The sequence below is a fragment of the Trichosurus vulpecula genome, chromosome 2 (assembly GCF_011100635.1).
Source record: "Trichosurus vulpecula isolate mTriVul1 chromosome 2, mTriVul1.pri, whole genome shotgun sequence".
In the NCBI taxonomy this organism is placed as follows: domain Eukaryota; kingdom Metazoa; phylum Chordata; class Mammalia; order Diprotodontia; family Phalangeridae; genus Trichosurus; species Trichosurus vulpecula.
The window spans coordinates 334,262,108-334,283,496 of NC_050574.1; the positions used below are offsets into that span (position 1 = coordinate 334,262,108).

The 21,389-nt window shown below is 35.9% G+C and overlaps 1 protein-coding gene and 1 pseudogene across 3 annotated transcripts in view; both read right to left on the minus strand.

Annotated features, from left to right (window-relative positions):
* The window catches only part of LOC118838041 (protein mono-ADP-ribosyltransferase PARP14-like), a 69,027-nt gene that overhangs the window by 18,256 nt on the left and 29,382 nt on the right, over window positions 1–21,389 (minus strand). For all 3 annotated transcript variants that reach the window (XM_036745244.1, XM_036745242.1, XM_036745243.1), the window contains 5 exons: window positions 18,273–18,506; window positions 15,927–16,148; window positions 13,717–13,795; window positions 12,953–13,102; window positions 1,191–1,253 (listed from right to left, as the gene is read on the minus strand). In XM_036745244.1, the coding sequence (XP_036601139.1) occupies window positions 1,191–1,253; window positions 12,953–13,102; window positions 13,717–13,795; window positions 15,927–16,148; window positions 18,273–18,506 (748 nt within the window). The remainder of the gene's footprint in view (window positions 1–1,190; window positions 1,254–12,952; window positions 13,103–13,716; window positions 13,796–15,926; window positions 16,149–18,272; window positions 18,507–21,389) is intronic.
* On the minus strand, window positions 10,227–12,539 carry LOC118840134 (annotated as a pseudogene).

The window sequence follows — 21,389 nt, forward strand, 5'->3', positions numbered from 1 at the left end:
CCAGCTCTAAGTCCATAATTTTATCATAATTTGCTTTCCCCAAACCTCTAACAACTATACTGTGGCACAGTGGAAAGAATAATGACTTGCAAGTCAGAAGACTTGACCTCAGTTACTGGATATGCCATTACCTGTGAAACATTGGTTAAGTCATTTAACTTTCCTGGGTCTTGGTTTAATTATCTGTTAAAATGAAGGAGTTGGACTAGATGACTACTAATGTTTATTCTCTCTCTAAATCTATGATCCTGTAGTCTTAGTCATAGTCAATAAGCTGGATACAATAAAATGTATCCAGCAAGACAGCCTTGTCCTCAAGAAGTTCACACTCTAATAGTGTGAACTTCTTCCCATTGGTCCAAGTTTGTTCCCTCTGGAATTGTATGTAATTTCACATCCATTCTCCATATAAGAAGACTTAAAATATCTGAAGACATTGCCCATGCCACATCTCACTCCTAGGTCTTCTCTTCTCAAGATTGAAGAGACAAAGTTTAAAGCATGGGCGTCTACCTGGGGAGGGCTGTGGCAGAGCTCTACGTAATCTGGTTACTATTCATATCTCCTAAGATCACCTGTAGTAGGATTTCACACTTATACCAAAAAAGAAATTAGTTAGTACTTTTTATGCTATACTTCCCAATAAACATGTAAAACACATCCCCAGACCAGTTAAGTTTGTTGATTTGTTATCAGAAAAGAAGGCTGTGTCATTTAATTTTGAAATTATGGTACCAATATGGACAATTGGAATTGACAAGATATTTCTTGCCTCTTCATATTGACTTTAAATGTTTATATTGTTGTAGTCTCTGAGACTATTATAGTGTGTGATGCCTTTCCTGGTAACAATCTATAGAGATAATGTCTTAACTCCCAAGAAGAGCCTCTAATGCTGAAAGTTTTAGGTACTCTAACTGGTTGGTAGGGAAAATGGGAGACAGAGCAAGCCTTGTGGGTGCTTCAAATCATACCATGTGTGGTTGTGGCTACTATAGTCTTATATATGGATAGCTCAAGTTTTGAAGGAAAATTGTTATAATCTCACCTTCAGGGCCCTTCTCCCATGGAACACTGGCTCTTAAAGGGTTTCTGACTTGTTTCTGTCCTATCCCACATCCCCTTCATCTTACTACCGGTTATTTCACTTGCACTGAATTATGGCCAAAACAGAAGCATTAATATCATACCTGATGTAGCACACTCTGATTCCACAGCTGGTCCAGCAGCTTCTAAAATGGCTTTGGAAACCCCTAGATAAGAGAATAACAATAGAAATGAACATGAATTCAAGAATCACATTATGTCAGAGCTGGAAAGTACTGCAGAGATCATCCATTATACTATCTTACTTTTATTTATTTATTTTTACCTTAATTCTTTTTTTTTTTCATTTAGTGAGTACTTATTTCTCTCCCTTGTACCACTTCCAACCAAAAGAAAAGAAAAACAAAATGTATAACAAACATGCAAAGTCAAACAAAACAAATTTACACATTGGACATGTCTAAAAATTTATGTCTCATTCTGCATCTTGAGACCTGTCAGTAGGTGAGTAGCATGCTTCATTAACAATTCTGTGGAATCATGGTTGGTCATAGATCTGACTAGAATTCTTTAAAAAAAATTTCAAACTGCATTTAAAACCAAATTTTAACATTTGTTGTTTAAAATTTTGAGATTCCAAATCATTTCCTCCCTTCTTCCTCTACCCCTTCATTGAGAATATAAGCAATTTGATATAAGTTATACATGGGCAGTCATGCAAAACATTTCCACAGTATTCATTTTGTGAAAGAAGAAAGAGACCAAAGGAAAAAAAGAAGAAAAAATTTAAAAGGATGCTTTTATCTACATTCACATCCCATTAGTTCTTTCTCTGGAGGTGGATAGCATTTTTCATCATAAGTCCTTTGGAATTGTCTAACATTTTTGTAGTGGTCAGATATCTAAGTCATTTGCAGTAGTTCATCCTACAATATTGCTGTTATTATGTGCAATGTTCTCCTGGTTCTACTCACTTCACTTTTCATCAGTTCATGTAAGCCTTTCCAGGTTGTTTTTGAAAGCATCCTTCTCATCATTTCTTATAGCACAATAGTATTCCATCACAATCATATACCACAATTTCTTCAGCCATTCCCCAATTGATGGACATCCCTTCAATTTCCAATATTTTACCACCACAAAAAGAGCTGCTATAAATAGTTTTGTACACATAGGTACTTTTACTTTTTAAAAAAAAATCTCTCTGGGACATATATATCACAGTGGTATTGCTGGGTCAAAGAGTATGCAAGGTTTTATAGTTCTTTGAACATAGTTCTAAATAGCTCTCCAGAATGGTTGGACCAGTTTTCACAAACCTACCAACAGTGCATTAGTTTGACCTGAATATGTAAACCTTTCAAATTTGTTTGTTATTTCATTGTTATTTTTGAATAAATTACTATTTTGGTTCTACTCATTTAATTGTGCTTCAGTTCATATAAATCTTCCCAGGTTTTTCTGAAGCCGCCCCTTCCATTATTTCTTGTGACCCAATAGTATTCTCATACCACATTTGTTTAGTCTGTCTCAAGAGATGGGCATACTCATACCTTTAATTTCCTTGTTAAAACAAAAAGAGCTGCTCTCTCTCTCTCTCTCTCTTTCTCTCTCTTTCTCCCCCTCTCTCCACACATATATATGCATACATACAAAGATTCCATTTCTTCCTTCTTTAATCTCTTTGCTTCATACTCCTTTAATGTTACACATGAAGAAACTGAGGCCCCAAAAAGAGAAGGGAATCACTTCAAATCACACAGTTAGGAAATGACCATGTTCGGGGATCTTTCTGATTCCAAATTCAATATAGTCATTTAATCATAAGTACATGTAAGCTCCTAATAGCCTTCACAAAGTCATACTCCAATGCCTCATCATGAGGTAGAGGTACTCCAGAGTTCTTGAATGGGAATTGCAATGAAGAAGAGGTACTGGCAGCTTCACAATCTACCATATTGGAAAGGCTTTGAATACAACCTGACCACAACCCATATCTAGTTAAGTATGAAAAGACACATAACCAGGAAAGGGTGCATTTGGCGACAAATCCTTAAGCCATGGCAACCCATGAAACCAAGAAAAATAGAGAAAATGGTCTTTGCTTCCATGTGACTATCTTTGACTTCTGAAATGATATGACAGAGAAAGGATAGAGGGTGCTCAGAATTGCACAGTTCTTGGACCTCCTACAAATGTTAACTTGTCATTGAGTCCTCTAAGTGTAAGATTTTTGTTCAGTGACCATGGAGAGGCCACAGCACTCAAAGAATTAAATCTGAACAATCTTCACCTTTTTAAAAATATTAAATGAAACCAAAAGATAAAAGGGAGTTGCAGCTAAACAGAAATAGCTCACAGGATTGACTTGGGAGACACATACAAGAGATGGTCTTGTCATGCAGTCAAAAGCAAGGAGAAAAAGTCATTTCATGAGATTATTTCTCATTTCCTATTGCAGTGCACATAGTAACCCTTTTCAAAGAGAATCACTATTAAAATAATTAAATTTTATGCTCTAACATCTATTGCAGAAGATGGGAAGGCAAATAAGTTCTACAAAGAACTCTCCAAAATGTTCAGGTGCCATAAATATAGAAAGTATAGGTTAAAGAGTAAATAAGAGTGAAGGATTTTGGCAGGTTAGTACACTGGGTGTATGAATGAATGAAAAAAATATTTATTAATCCCCTATGATATGTCAAGCAGTACAGTAAGCTTGAGGGATGGAAAAAGAAAATTCAGATGGTCTCTGCACTCAAGAAGCTAACATTCTTTTAAAAAAAAAAGACTTGCATGATTTTAATTAACAAATGTTTATTGAATTCAAAAATTTCTCTAGTTCATTAAGTGTTCATTTTCCCCCCTGTGGGGTTATATACTCAGTTTTGCTAGCTAAGATATTCTTGGTTGTAAACCTAGCTCCTTTGGCTTCCAGAGTATCTTATTCTAAACTCTCTAAGCCTTTATAGTGGTAGCTGCCAAACCTTGTGTTATCCTGACTTTGGCTTCATTGTATTTTGATTTTTTTCTTTCTGGATGCTGTCAGTAATTTCTCCTTGACCTAGGAAATTTACATTTGGCTATAACATACCTGGGAGTATTCGTTTTGTAACTCTTTAGGAAAAGTGAATTTTTTTCAATTTCTGCTTTGCCTTCTCTTCCAAGATATCTGGTTAGTTTTCCTTTCTAATTTCTTAAAATTTTATGTTAAGGCACTTTTCCCTCTGTGTATGGCTTTCAGGCAGGCCAATAATTCTTAAATCATCTCTCTTTGATCTATTTTGTTCAGGTAAGTTAGTTTTTCCTATGAGATCATTGACATTTTATTCTTTTTAATAATCTTTTGGCATTGCTTCATTGTTTCTTAATGTCTCATGGAATCGTTAGCTTCCACTTGATCAATTCATTTTTTAGGAGTTATTTTATTCAGTGATGTTTTGTACTTCTTTTAGCACTTGACCAACTCTTATTTTTAAGAAAATATTTTCTTCAATATTTTTGTGCCTCTTTTGCCAAGTTGTTAATTCTCTTTTCATAATTTTCTTGCACAACTCTCATTTCTTTTCCCAATTTTCCTCTACCAGTCATTTAATTTTTAAAATAATTGCTTTTGCTTAAAATACCCTCTTTCTTAAGGTTTTCTATGAATTCTTGTTGATCTGGTGTCCAGTCTCTTTTTTTTTAATTTGAGGCTTTGTTTGTAGATGTTTTCAAGTCGTTGTATTTTTCTGAGTTTTTGTCTTGCGCTTCCTGTCACCATAATAGCTTTTTATAGTCAGAATATTTTTTAATCATTTCTTCAGCTTATTTCTTGATTTTGGACTTTATGTTAGAGCTGGTCTCTCCTTACCTTGGGGACAGGAGAATGCCTGACATGAACTTTTGTCTTTTATATCCTGCTATTGCTTTCATGGCACCTTCTAAGGGCTCAGAAGATTTTGATGTCTCCAGTATGGTGTGATCTAGAAAGAAGTCTGTTTACTGCCTTCCTTGTGTTCTTGTCCTTACTCAGGTAGTGCCCCCACTCCCTTCCAACTGCTCCTTTCCACCCTTGGGTAATGGATGACAAAACTGCTAGATGACACTGGATCCTGTGCCTAGTGCTAGTACAGAGCCCCCCTCATGTCCCTTTCTGCACAGATGTTCAGTTGCCCTTACTGTCAGCCACAGCAGATGCCACCACCACTGTCTGGTGTTGCTTCTACTATTCTGCACTCCTGCTCATCCCAAACTCTAGTATGTATGGACCTCTCTTTCTATTTTTTAAGCTACTCAGGATGGGAAAAATGGCTCATAACTTTTTCCTGGATTTCCCACCCAGAATTTTGCATATTTTCTGTGGTCATCGTGGAAGAGATTTGGAGGGAACTTTGGCAGCTGTAACCTCCCACTTCACCATGTTCACTCTGCTCTTCAAATTGAATAAGTTTTCCAAATCTTGACTGAGTTTTAAGAAGTTTAAATGTTTTATTATGTGTTTAACTATCAAAAACCCAAGCATTTCCATATATATAGAAGAACACAAAAAAGAGGTCATGAGTCTTCATTTTATATTGTTCTCTTTAAAAAAATAAGTTTATGATAAATTTCACCCATGACTTTTAAATTTATCATTTTTGTCTATGCTTCTTTCTGAAATTCCTTCTGTACTGTTTCATATGCTTTAAAAAAAAGATTCAATGGTCATGTTTTTTTTCTTTTCTATTTTCATCTCCTCTCTCCTCCACTTACCCCTAACCTTCTCTTCTCCTTGATTAGAATATTTGTTTTGCAAGTAATTACAGCTACCTTGTTATGATCTTTCTTGACTGTCCCTACCCCACTTTACCAATTGGATTTGATGGTTTTCTATCCCAAACTCTTTGTCTGTATGTGTTCAACCCTCATTTGTTCCTTTCTCATAGAAGTATCATAAAAATAGACAAATATGGAGGAAGGAGTGGGAGTGCGACACACTCCCACTCTTTCCTCCATATTTGTCTTTTTTTCTAATTTCACAAACCTTACTTATATTGAATAGCAAACTCCACTCCATTCTTCCTATTATATACACTTAGTATATTCCTTTTATCCTCCTTTCTTTTTCTCCACTCAAAGCCATTAGAATAGAACCAATAACCCACTCCAAATCTCTGGTTTTCTTATTGAACTCCCTTTGTACTCCTTGAAGCTATTAAGTTCCTTAAGAGATACGTGTTTCTCTATCATTAGAATATTAGCACTGCATCATCATATAGCACCTCCCAATTGCCCAAATGAATTTATGTTTTTAAGTTTTTCTTGAATCTGGTGCTTGCATTTCAAAATTTTTACTCACCTCTGGGCCTTTCATAAGAAATGCCTGAAAGTCTTTCATTCCATTAAAGACACTATTTTCTTCCTGTAGAATTTTCAGGATATGTTATTCTTATTGTAAAGGCTTATCTTTTGCCTTTTGGAATATTGTAGTCCATTCTCTACTTTGGTTTTTAGTAGATGCTCCGGGTCTTTTGTGATCCTGACTTTAGTCCTTTGGTACTTGAATTGCTTCTTTCTGGATGCTTACTTGCAATACTTTTTCCACTATAATGTGCTAGATTTTGGTGATGGCACTCCTGGTACTTTTCTTTTTGGTGTTCCTTACAGAATGAGATCGTTTTCTACCTTTATTTTGACCTTTGATTATAATAGAAGTGGGCAATGTATATTCATGATTTCTTGAAATGTAGTACAGACTTTTTTCTTTTATCATATGTTTCAGGAAGTCCAGTGATTTTCTCCTTGACTTGTTTTCCAGGTGTGTCATTTTCACGTCAGATATCATATATTTTCTTTTAAATTAAAAAAATTCTAATACTTGCTATTTAATGGAATAACTGATTTCTGTTTGATCTATTCTAATTTCAATGAAGTCTGTTATTTGAGATAAGCTTGCCATTTTCAGTTTATTTCCTTCAATTTATTTCCTTCCCAATTCTTTCCTCCAGAGTTTTTATTTTATTTTTACTTCTTGATTCATTTCTTCTAGAATGTACTTCTTGTGGAAAATACATTCTTTACTTCTCTTTAAGTCTCTGCTTGCAGTTGTCTTAGCATTCCTCACCACTAGGCTGGATTTGGAGATATCTTCAGATCTATGACAATCTTCCTATCAGAGGGAGTATTCTTCAGTTTACTTATCTCTCTAGCCTTAGTTCTTGAATTGGGACTTTGTGGGAAGTTTTGCCTCCTGAAATATTTTTAAGTAGGGTCAATGGCTCTGCTTAGTTTTACTCCAGATTACCTGGATTCCTGAGTTCACCTCCACCTGGCTTTTAGAATTCAGAGCTATAGCTCTCCAGGACACCCTCTAGCATCTCAGAACTCAGGTCTCATTTTCTGGACCAGGCAGACAAGCAGCTGGTGATAAAAATATTCTAATGAGGTGAAATGTAATAAAGATAAATAGAAAGTCTTCCATGGATTCAAAGAAATCACCTTCACAAATACAAGATGTGGTCAGCTTCATAGCAATATGTTTTGAAAATTTTCTTTGGGTTTTAGCAGATTTCAGGATTACTATGCAGCAATATAGTATATTATGACAACCAAAAGAGCTAATGTGATTTTTTCCATTAGAAAAAAAGGGGTGGCATGGTATGGAGGAAGAAATAGATGATAGTTCTGATAGACCCTGCCCTGGTTTAGGTGAAACTGTCTAATAATCAGCGCTCTCCAGAGTATAATGGACTGCACTAGGAAGTAGTAGTTTCCTATCAAGTGAATGCCTGCGTGTCAGGTATGTCATAGAGGAGATCCTATTCAGTGGTATATTGAAATACTTGGCCTGAGGTGCCTTCCAACTTTGAAATTCTATGATTCTGTGACCTCTCATAGAGGCTTTCCCACACTCCCATACTAAGTGTGATAACTTGAGAGAATTCTTGATACCCTCTTATCTTAAAGGCTATCTAGTCCAATTCCTTATTTTTATAGATGAGGAAACTGAGGCTTAAAGCAGTTAGATGTTGTCCCCAAGCACTTAGAGGTAATGTTAGAGGTAGAATTTGAATGTCATACCTTTCAGGAATTAAATTACTACAGAGGGAGAGACCTTGGACAAGTCACAACAATTGATTCAGAGTAAAAAGCAGAACCAGGAGAACGACTCATAGAACAACAAGAACATTGCAAAGACAAAAGACTCTGAAGCATGATCCATGCTTTGGTGTCAGCCATGATGCCAGAGGAACATTGAAGAAGCACGCTACCACTTCCTGACAGACAGGTGATGAATGTAAGATGCAAAATAAAAGATACATTTTTTGTACATGGACAATATGGACATTTGTTTTTCTTGAATGCACATATTTCTTACATAGGTTTTAAAAAATGTATGTGGAGGGGTAAGGAATAGAGTTTTTAAAAGAAAGAAGAGAAACAAAAAGAAAGAAAAAAGTGTCATTGAAGCATTTTTTTAATTACATAGAAGATAACAGAAGGAAGACCAGAAAGTATCAGAGACAAGTACAATAGTTTGAAAGCCACATATTGAGCTTATTATATATTTTAAAAGGAAGGCAGTTTTATACAACAGAAGTTTACAGTTTTGTGTACAATGTTCTTTTTTATTTAAAGAAACTCAAACTCTCCTTTATTTAAAAAAAATTTTAACTAATATGTTCAACAAATAGAAAATTAAGTCAGAAAGCTAACTGTATTAACTGACGCAATTTTTTTTTTTAGTTTTTCTTTTTTTTTTTTGGCAGGGCAATTGGGATTAAGTGACTTGCCTAAGGTCAAACGGGTAGTACATGTGTCATGTGTCTGAGGCAATATTTGAACTCAGGTCCTCCTGACTCCAGGGCCAGTGCTCTACTCACTGTGCCACCTAGCTGCCCCACTAATTGACACAAATTAGTGTTCCAAACGTGTTACAATGCATTATTAATAGAACTACTCATATGTATATTTACAGACAATCTTTTTTTATACTTAAGTTTTTGGGTTTTTACCTACTTTTAGGAAGTTGGAAATAAGTACAGGTTCAAGTTTAAGCTACTCAACAATACAGAACTATACTAAAATTAAAGGGTTAATCATCAGGAAAAAATAACTCTTTGAAAAGTTTAAAGCAGAAGAAAAAGGGAACTTTAAGGAGTGGGTGAATAAACGTGTTAAAATTCCCAAAGACAAAAATTTTCAATACTACAAAATAAAACTGAAGAAGTTATACAAATTAATTCAAAAGACAATGTTCCAGTTTTTTCTTCTGGAGAATAATCAAGTCAGTGATGTGAAAGAATTAAGCTTCTAGATCTAAAAAGGAAATAATTTTTGTCATAGAAGCATTCTGCTTGGTTGAGCTTTTTCCTATAAAATGCTTTAGCTGTAATTTTCTTCTACACACTAATACTTTTTACAATCCTCGATAACTTAAGAAGTAGGCATCTAGGTGGTACGGTGGACAGAGTACCAGGTCTGGAATCAGAAAGACTCATCTTAGTGAGTTTAAATCTGGCCTGAGACACTTAGAAGTTGTGTGACCCTGGGCAAGTCACTTAACCCTTTTGTCTCAGTTTCTCATCTATAGAAGGAGGTAGAGAAGGATATGGCAAACCACTCCAGTATTTCTGCCAAGAAAATCCCAAAAGGAATCACAAAGGGTTGGACACAACTGAACAGCAACAACTATAATTCTAAGTCATAATTAGTTCGCATATGTAAAATCGGTTGTTAAGAATGATTTCAAACTCTAAATGCTAAAGCTCTTTTCATGATCATGACTCATCTCTGAGACCCAATTTATTAACCTAAAATTGTATTAAATAAAAGGGTGCTACATTTATATGGTAATGTATAAGTTAGGATTTATTTTTTCTCAAGGAAAATAGTATTTTATTAAGATTAGCTGCTAATCTGTAAATTTTTATTTAAATATGTCACTTATTTCAAATAAATTTTATTGTAGCCAAAGCAGTTCATAATATGTACACAATAAACCACATACACACACAAACACAGACACAATTTAAGTTATAGGAATTAGGTTTACTTTTTTGGGGCAGATCTTGTTAAAGACAATTAAAGTTGCATTCACCAGCAGCTTAAACTTATGTTTAATTTGGTATAAAGGTGAAATGTTTTCTTGCTTCCTTCTGTTTTCCTAATCACCATCCCTCAATTGCCTTGTAAAGCTCCTATCATTTTACCTAATTTTACTGTTTTCTCTTATGCTCTGATTCTAAGCAAAGTTTTTCATAGGCCTCTTCTCTTTCTGGGTCTGTCTCATACATAATGTCATCCAAGTATGGATCTTCAGCTCCCGATAAGTCTGTTCCATTTTCTTCATAATCTGAGAAGAAATTCTCTCTGTCACATAACTCCTAAAACTTTTCTTGATAATCTGCTTCGGCAGCAGCAAAAGGAATGCCATCTGATGTATAAAATGGTGGTTTATACATAAAATAATTAGGATGATTTTCAGGTGATTCTCTATATGTTAAGGTGGCATGAATTCTACCCCAGTTACTTGATCGCAGTTCTGCTAGCTTCAAAAGCATTTGTTTTATATGTCTGCGGTAATTTGCACATAGGACAATATTTTCAATTCTCTGAATAATTTCTTCCGTATCTATCTTTCCTTTTTCCTTCTATGCATCTTCCAAAACTGGTCCTGTCAGTTACAGTAGTTTTACTGCACAGATTAAATTGCTGTCCACAGGATTAGAAAAACAGACATTCAGCAATTCTCGAAGGGCAACCTGAAGAATATCTGCTCTTGCAACCTGTCCCTTTGTTCCCTTAATCTCCAGGTTAAGGTAAAGTTCACCCAAGAAGAGGACAAAGAAATGAAATCGTTTTCTGGTAGCTTCATCCCCTTTGGCAGCCTGATCTTTTCTGCCATACTCAGTTCCACATCGTTTAAGTAGTAACTGACGGAAACTTCCTTTTTGCGGGCTAATGGTTAGATGATGAGACAAATAATTACACAACCGTGCTCCTATATAAGAGAAGCATGGCACAGTTGTGGCCTGTTGGAAGATGAGTTCCAGGAGGTTTGGTAAAGCATCAGCAGTAGTGAACCAGCTATTAAGAGTCTCTGCAAATTGAGAAATTTCAGTTTCAAAACTTCCTGGTTGTTCTGTAAGGTGATTAAAAAACTCCTGCACATATTCTCTAAGAGTAGGATAACCATCACAGCCATCTTCATAGGAAAAATCCGTATAATGAAAAGCAAAACCTGATGGAGAAAATTCTGGAGCATTCATAGATAAATTTGACATTAGCCTAGGTGCCACACATGCCTGGGGTTTAGCAATTGTTGAAGTACATAGGGAGATTTTATCCTGTGAACTAGATAGAGCTCTCCTAGGCTTTGGATATTCTGCAGGAGGCCTGCCTGGCCTCCAAAACAGGCTTACTATAGAAGAAAAAGCACAAACATGGGTATGGCTTTAAACACTGATCAAATTTGCCAGAAAATACTTTAGGCTGCTAGGTGGCACTGTGGATAAAAAAGAGGACTGGGAGAAGGGAAGACCAGAGCTAGAATCCTGCATCAGACACTGCCTAGCTGTATAACCCTGGACAAGTCACTTAAGCTCTCTGGGTCTCAGTTTCCTTGTCTGTAAAATGGGATAATAAAAGCACCAACCTCACTGGGTGGTTGTGAGGATCAACTGAATTAACATAGTTAAAGTGTTTTGTAAACCTTAAAGTCTTATATAAGCACCAGCTATCATTATTATTATCGTCATAGTCTTTTATTGCACTTGCAGAGATAGCTTCCTCAAAAGCTAAGAGGTCAAGAGATAGAAACAGGCAGTTTTCAAAAGAAAAAATATTAGTTGTCAACAACCATAGTAAAGAATACTCAAATATGAAAGAATACACTTACAATAATCAAAATGTCAGGTCAAAGGTTTCTTTTCATCCTTCAAAATTGATATAGATGACAAAAGATGGGAATAATCAATGTTGGAAGGTGGGAATAATTAGTGCTACAAGGACTAGAGAAAGACAGGCATACTGATGCATTGTTGGTGGATTATCATTTGGTAGAGACATTCTGGAAAGTAGCTTGGAATTTAAAAAAGAAACCTAACTGACTCAAATTTCCATATCATTTGACATATTATCCCAAAGGAGTCAGGGACAAAAAGAGAGGTTGCATATACACAAAATATTTCTTGTAACACTTATTGTGGTAGCAGGGAGCCAGAAACAAAGTAGATGACCATTGATTGGAAGATGGCTAAACAAGATGTGGCACATAAATGCAACAGAATATTACTGTGCTAGAAGAAACTATTAACATGAAAAATACAGAGAAGCACGGAAAGACATAAACTGATACAAAGTGAAGAAAGTAGAGTCAGGGAAACAATATACACAATGACTATAACAATGTAAATGGAAAAGACAACAAAAACATCAAAATAATCAAAATCGCATGCTGCGAAATGATCATGACCAACCTTGGCTTGAAGGAATAGATAGAAGATGTCTTTGCAGACATAGGGGGCCATGGGTTCGGAGCAATGCATATGATGTCAAGCTTTTTCAATATTATTTTTGCCAAATGTTTTTTCCACTTTAAAACATTTGTCATTATAGAGAGGGTTCACTCAGAGAAGGTGAAAGGAAGGCTATACGCGAAGATGTAGGTGACATAAAAAGGAAATATATGATAAAAACTTATTTTTGAAAAAGAAGAAACAAACAGTTCCTGCCCTCAGGGAGCTTATATTCCACAAGAGAGAAGCAAGGCAAATGCAGAACTGTGGAGATCTAGCTATGTAAGGTACTCTGATCTAAGAGGGACTATGTCCGGGAGTTTGGGTCCTTGTTCCCATGGTCTACATGACCATAAGAGATTCATGACACATCACATTATAATTATGTTAACCATCATATTAGTGTAAATTATTCAAACAAGTACCTTTTTTGAGGACAAATGTCTTGTCTGTTGAGTTTACAATAACATCAGACTCTTCCTTAGCAATGTCCCCAGAAGCGACCTGCAAGGTGACGGATCCAAGCTTCCTTTCATATACTCCCAATTCAGGGCTAGAAATAGTGTCAAACAAATCTAAAGAGGGAAAAAAAAGAACTCAAGGACCAAATATGATTTTGTGACTATTACATCAGGTTCTGTTGTATGCCTTTCACTTACTCTTCCCTCTTCCCATTTTGTAATCTCTCTTCTTTACTTTTCCAAATCCTCTATGTGTAAAAGCTTTTCTGTTTGCCAAAAGATATTTTAAAATAGCACATGGTCCATACAGAGCACTAATTACACAACCAGATTGGATGATCTAGAACCATCTAATTGGCTGAATCTAGGTTAATCTATATGGATGTGATTTTGATCAGCCTGAGAAAACTATTGGTCTCATCCCATATCATTCAATAAAATGGCCTCACACCAGATAACTTGATCTGACTCATGACTGATAAAAATGAGTAGTACTTAGCATAGAGCCTGGCACACAATAAACACTTAATTTAAAAAGGCTTTATCTATTTATCCATCATCTGCATATCTAGTATTTTATAGGATTATAAATGTTATACATGGTTTTATATTTTCTGTATTACTTTTCTACTTTTAATATAAACCATTATATTTATCTGCATTTTGACTACCACTAAATTATCGGTAAATAACAGTAAACAATTTTAAAGAAAATAACTTTACTAGACCTTGTGTATCACTGGTGTTTGAAACTCTGCCACTGGTAGTATTTTCATCAGCATATTTAGTGAATTCTCCTTCAAATGCCTGCAAAAAAGAAAGGCACCTACTGAATATAACAATTTTTGTATAAATATTAATCAGATTTTTTAGAGATGCATAGGCAGGAAGAAAATAAAGACATATTTCTATGGCTGGTGATTACAATGACATATTTCCAGCGGAAATCCAATTCCTAAAATATCATAGTAAAAAAATTCTAAAGGACGCTAGAAGTTAAGGAGCAGAACCAGGATCTTATTGCAAAGTGTGCTGAATTAGAAATCAGAAGATCTGACCTAGATTTGTGTCTTTTGGCTTACTTTCTGTGTGGTCTTTGACAAGTCACTTAATATCTCTGGGCCTCAGATTCCTAACATAAAATGGGGAGTTGAACTAGAGGACCTCCAATGTCCCTTCTAGCTCTAAATCTATTATCATATAATTGAAAGGAAGGTTTCGAACATTTTTTTTTCATATGGTTATTGACAGTTTGAATTTGTTCTTTCAGAAATGCTTGTTGAAATTCTTTGATTATTTAACAATAATTATGTATTTGACTACCTTAGTTATATGGTTTGGATATGAGACCTTCATCAGAGACAGTTGTTGCAAAGTTTTATTTTTAAATTTTAACTAGTGTTGGCTTTGATTGCACAGAACCTTTTTTAATTTTATGTAATCAAATATGTCCCTTCTTTCTTCTTTGGTTTTAAGCTTTTCCAATAACTATACTTGTGAAAAGTATTTTATTCATTGTTCCTCTAATTTACCTGTGATGTATCTTTTATATCTTTCATGTATCAATTTACAACTTTTCTTGGTGTATGGTATGAGATGTAGGTCTTAACCTGATTTCTACCCAATTGCTTTCTAATAGTCTCAGCAATTTTTGTCAAGTAGTGAAACCTAATCCTAGTAGTTAAGGCTTTTTGGTTCGTTAAACACATGGCTACTATATTTGTCTGTTTCTATATATTGCATAACTCATGTGTTCTGCTGGTCAACCTCTATCCCTCTTTTTATTTTTGGTGGTTGTTGTTTCAGTCGTGTGCAATTCTTTGCCACTCAATTTAGGATTTTCTTAGGAAAGATACTAGAGTGGTTTGGTCCTTCTCCAGTTGATTTTACCGTTAAGAAACTAACACTCAATGGGGCTAAGTGACTTTCCCAGGGTCACGCAGCTGGGAACTGTCTGAAATTAGATTTGAACTCATTAAAATGGATCTTCTTGAATCCAACTCCAGTGCTCTATCGACTGCACCACTTAGCTACTCTGATCTTTTAACCAATACCTAACAGTTTTGTTGATTACTGCTGTGTAGCCTAGTTTGAATTCTGGTACTGCTAGGCCTCTATCCTTCCATTTTTTTCATTATGTTCTTTGAAATAGATTTTGTTATTATTTTTTCAAGTTCTATAAACTAATCCTTTTATAGTCTGCTTGGTGTAGCACTGATCAAGTAAATTAATTTAAGGACTACTCTGATTTTTATTATATTAGCCCAACCTACTCATGGATAATAATTATTTCTCCAATTACTTAGGCCTGTCTCTATTTATGTACAAAGTATTTTATATTTTATTAATATAGTTTCTCTGTGTATCTTGGCAGGTGGATTATCAAATGTTTTACACATTCTATAGTTATTCTGAATGAAATTTCTCTTTCTATTTTGAAGGAAGGTTATTTGATAGGTAGTATTTTCAAAGTGGATCTGTGTATGCATGTGTGTATGTATAAATAAATTTATGTACATATATATGTGCATACACATATTTATATACACATGTTTATATATGATAGCAATGGGTATTATATTTATACATACATACATATATATATATATATATATATATATATATATATATATAACACAAGGACATACACACATATAAACACACTTTCAAAATACCTTTCTATGCTGAAGCAGTTATGAGGTAGTGTTTTTATAAATTTCTCTTTCTCTCCCCACATATTTATATGTACATACTCACACATATATAATAAATATATTTTTATCTGTGTACTTTATATATACCATCTCTCAAAAATAAACTTCATTCAGGATAAAAAAGGCATATAGACTGATAGGTTGAAAATACATTTTTAATTTTGCGAGAGGCATAGATTTAAAACCATTTTGGCAACTTAATTCCAAGAAAATTCCACTATTACCTGAATGTTGTTAATATCACTGGGATGCAACAGAAAGCACACTTCTTTCAGAGTCCTCAAAGGTCTTGAACTACTGAATTTGAGCACCAGGGAAAGGATTAATTTTGCAAAAAGGGTTTTTGGAAACCTCAAATTTCCTGTTCCAATTGCTGGAAAAGTAATTGAGGTTAAAGATTTGGAGGCAGCAGTTTCCAGGCATTCTGTGATAATATCTTCCATGATCTGAAAAATAGCAAATATTTTCATGTAAATCAGAGGCTAGTACCAGAAATGGAGGATGCTGCCACAGGAGAAACAGGTATGCTCCCATGGCTGCAGGGACACTCAGCTGTTAATTGGTCTCTAGGGATATATATGTGATGGAGAATGACATATGTGCTAGTGATATGAGGAATACAACTTTTAATAACTCTAATTATTTTGCTTACTGCTTTTGTGAAGAACTGAAAGAGTTAGAAGGGAAAAGGAAGGAAGAAGAAAGAATGGTCCAGAGCAGCCTCTTCAGAGGACTGACTTACTGGTGAGTCTCATCTACTACTGCTTAATTGGCAAAAATGTCTGACAAACTATATATGATTGAGATCCACGAATTCAGTAAGTCTAAACAGAAGACAAAAATACAAGAGAAAAACCCACAACCTTCAATAGAAATGGTTGATCATTAGAAATGTGTCATACCTAGATACAGGGTACAGCCTACACACATTACCTTCTGAGACCACTACTTCCATTTATTTAACAGTGAGAGGTAGTGATGATGCTTCCTGTCTCACAGCAACAGGAAAAACACCAAACCACTGACCCTGAATGAAGCCACAATGTGCTGCCTTTCCATCTGCCCATCTGATCAATTTTGGTTCAGAAGGCTTGGAAAGAGATTTCATGTTGGTGAAAGGAGAAACTGAGTGGGACCAAAGTGAATCTAGTTATCAGAATTAAGTTGGAATCTGTACCAAGGTCCTGGCAAACTATAAAATACAGTTAATCAGAGTGACTTTGTGTGTATGTGTGTGTGTATGTGTGTGTGTTTAAAAGTTTTTATTTATTGAATGCACAGTTTTAAATATGTGCAAATAAACAAGCGTGAAAAAGCTGAAAAACAAAGGAAAGAAACAGAGTAATTGAGGAAAGTACAAAGTACCCTCCAGAGAACTCTAAATTTTTGGAAGGAGAAAAGGGTATAAAGTTAGGAATAAATTAAAACTCCCCAAAGATGCATGACCACAGTGTCACTGACTCTGCCATTCTCCTCATAGTTCATATGTCCTTCTTTCCTTAATGAAATACGACCACCAGCATCATTAATACCAACTGATACAGCTATTACTACTAATGGCTTGTGACTTCATGCTCTTTACTGTAATTGACCAAGCTGCAGGAAATGTTAATTTCATTGCTATAAATACAACAATGATGGACTCTCCTGTGGCTGCTAGCTTGAGTTCCAAAGACACGTTTAGGCCATGATGATGCTGAAATAAAATTCTGTATGGCCTCCAAATGGGCTAGAGAGAATATAATAATAATGATGGTGATGATGGTGATGATAATAACAACAACAATAAATGCTTATAATGATAACATTTTTATAGCCCTTACGGTGTGCCTGGCACTGTGCTAAGTGCTTTATAAATATTAATTTCATTTGATCCTCACTACAACCCTGGGAGGTAGGTGCTATCATTAGTCCTTATTTTGTAGTTGAGGCAACTGAGACAGGTAAAGGTTCAGTGACTTGTCCAGAGACAACCAGCTAGTAAGTGCCGCGGGTCAGAGTAGAACTCTGGTCTTCCTGACTCCAGGCCTGGCATTCTATACCTACTGCACCACTTAGCTGCCAACTCTTCTACTTTCATTGAAAGCTGTTCATAATCCAACTGCAACCTGCCTATCTTCCCAGGCTTCCTGCATATGACTCCCTTTCATGTACTCTACATCGCAGCCAAACCAGACTACTGTCTGTTCCTTGAGAATAATGATGCATCTCTCACTTACATGACTTTGCACAGGTGTCCCCTCGATGCCTGGAGTACATCCTTAACCCATCTCCACTTCAAGGAATCCTTAGCTCCCTTCAAAGCTCAGCTCAAATGCCACCTTCTATGTGAGGCATTCTTGGATCTTAGCTGCTGGTGCCCCTTCCGCTCCAAATTACTTTGTATTTACATTCTATATATTTTGTGTTGACTTACATGTCTACATGTTTTTCCCCTGAGAGAATGTAGGCTTGTGAGGGCCAGGACTGTCTAATTTTTGTTTTTGTATCCCCAGCATCCAGCACAATTCCTGGCATACAGTAGGTACATAATAAATGCTTGTTGATTGAGAACTTTAACATTTCCCTACCTTTTGTGACTTCCCTGTTCCATTATCCCAGGCAGGAGCCACCACATGGAGCACAAATCTGCAGCCCAGATTATAGCCTCTTGTCAGGAGAACATGACCTGTTTTCACTGATGTTTTTCCAAATGTATTTAATTCTTCCTGGAGTTCTGGGCCAGCTTTCTTCAATAAGGCCTGAGAAAGGGGCCCATTGTCAAGATGAAGATCCAAAGGGATGGAATTTACAATAAGATCAGTCTAAAATAAAAACAAACCTTGTTAAAAACAAAATCACATCAATAAAATTTCATGTGCAAAGCAATATGAAAGATGCAAAGATATAAGACAGGTCCTACACTCAAAAAGCTTACCATCTATTTGGGGAATTAGGCCCTTGTACTGGTAATTAAGATGGGACTTTTTTACTGTTTTAGAATGCTAAATTAATTAAGTGTCTTTGATTGACTCTTACTAGGTGCAAAGCCCCAGGCTGGTTAGCAAACTAGTTTGCTAGTTTGAGAGATGGGGGAAGCCCCCAGGGCCCTTACAGGGAGTTGCTATTGCTAAGGACTGTATAAAAAGAGAGAAGAGAGTTATGTGTTTGGGGCTCTCAGCCACTGGAAGGGTGGCATGGGACTCTGGGCAGCCACTCTGAGAGCCTCCCAGCTTGTGAACCCAGATGTTGTGCTTCCCTGGTAACCATGAATTGTGATTTGGTTTGTTTATATTGTGTCTGTTTGTAACTTGTTTGTATTTGCTCTGAAGTTCAAGTTGCTGGCTTTTCCTCCTGAAATAAGTGAATGATATTTGTATGTTGGATTACAGTAAGATTGCTAACCCCTTAACATTACTCTCCTTAGTAAAGCAGATCAAAAGGACCTGTGCTGGCAGCTTTTGTTGTTGGGCTTGTGTTGGTCTTTCACCCCCACAACCACTACTAGCCGAAATGTTGCTACCGCCCTACATGTAAAAAGTTGAATAACAATAAAATATTTACATGAAAGCTGAAGACAACATATAGCACATAAGTAAAGACATAAAAGGGTACAAACTTAATTGCTTAGTAACTATCCAAGTAGTATATTGCTCTAGTATAGAGATAACCAATAGCTGCTTCCACCAGCCACCAGAGGGGCAAGGGGAGGTGAAGAAGGACAGGAAGAAGCCTTTCTTAAGCACCTAGTGTGCAGTCGTCTCTGTGCTAACTGTTTTATAAATATTATCTCTTTTGATCCTCAGAAGAATCCTGGGAGGTAGATGCTATTGTTATCCCTATTTTACAGTTGAGGAAACTGAGGCATCTCATCTTCTACAGGAAACCTTTCCCAACCCGGCACAAGGCAGGCATTTAATAAGTGTTTATGGACTGACTGAGGCAGGCAAGGGTTAAGTAACCTGCCCAGGGTCACACAGGTAGTAACTGTCTGAAGCCAGATTTGAATTCAGGTCTTCTTAACTTTAGGCCTGGCACACCAACTGCTGAGTCACCTAGCTTCCCCTCCCCTACCAACCCAGCCCAACAATAGACTGCTGAAAGACAGAGCAACATCACTGTCTGCAACTAAGGGAAGCCACGAACGTTTCCCTTCTCCAACTAACTCTCATTGTCCCATTGTGCAGTGTCAGCTGGGCTCAAGATACTTTCATCTGGAGGCTGATTCTCATGTCCTTATCTCTGCTTGATGTAATCCAGAGCCCAACTCCACTATGGTCTTTGCATCCACTGTCTTCTTGGCAGGGGACCATCTATTCTACCATTACTCCCTGAGGTCCTTTGGGTCTTGCCATCCAACCCACTAGTTTCCCTGCCTAAGTACTAGCTGGCCCTTTAATATGCTATGAACCAAATAGCACAATGGTAACCTAAAGTCAACCCTCTTTTATTTATTGTCTCCCCCATTAGAATGTGAACTCAGTGAGAGCAGAGACTGTCTTGGTTTTCTATTTGTATTACAAGCAACACAGTGCTTTGCTCATAGTGCTTTTACATTCCATTCCACTATTTCAGACTAGATAATCAGGACTGGCTTTATAAAGGATGTTCGATTTGAGCTGGGTCTTGAAATAGAAGCATGTTTTGAAGAGATGAATACAAAAGGAAAGATTAAGAGCAATGTATTTGTAAGTGAAGGGTTGGGTTTTAATCTTTGGAAAATAAAATAAAAATAAATAAAATATATAAGAAAAAAAGTTAGTCCTCAAGAGAGAGATGTTCCAATGAAAAAATTTAAATGTTCAAAAACCATATGAGAAAAACACCACTATATTAATAACAAGAAATATCAATAATAGAAAAGTTGATTTTTTTAAAAAAGGTCAACTTTGAAAGGGCTGTGGGAAGCTATGTGAACTGATAAGATAATTAAGGGAGTTATGAATTTCCAATTACATAGGAAAACAATTTACAAATATGTGAGCACAGTCAATAAACTGTTTAGATCCTTTGATCCATCAAAACTATTGTTGGGTTCAGACCTCATGGATGTCTGAAATCCCAAATAGAACATAATAATCACAGCAGTACTCTTCATGGTAGGAAAAAATATAGGAAATATTTGAACAATTGGAGCTATGAATATAATAGGATAGTATTACTTATGACAACCAATGAAAATGAGGAATTATTTTTAAAAATACTTAGCATTTATGTAAGCACTTTACAAATATCATCTCATCTGATCTTGACAACAACCCTGTGAAGCAGGTGCTACTTTATGGATGAGTAAATTGAGGCAGAGAGTGCTTAGGTGACTTGCTGTTAAGAGCTGGAGGGTGGATTTGAACTCAGGTCATTTGTAATCCAGATGCAGTGCTCTATCCACTGTGCACTTAGATGCTTTAAGAAAAACATGAGAAAACTTTTATCCACTACTGCAGCATGAAGAAAACAGAAGCCAGAGTTGCTGGAGAAAGGTTGTGGGTAGGGATAGTAATGAAAAAATGAAAAAATGGAGAAAGGAAAGAAGAAACATCGATGAAACATTTAAAAAAGTCACAAAAGTAAGTTCAGATGGGGAGACAGACAAGCAGGGCAGTTTTGTTATAATAGTGTTAGACGTAATATACCTTTGAAAAAGAGCCAGCTAAACTGTACATAACAGAACTTCACAGTTTTATAGATAATATTTTTTGTGCCTCTAT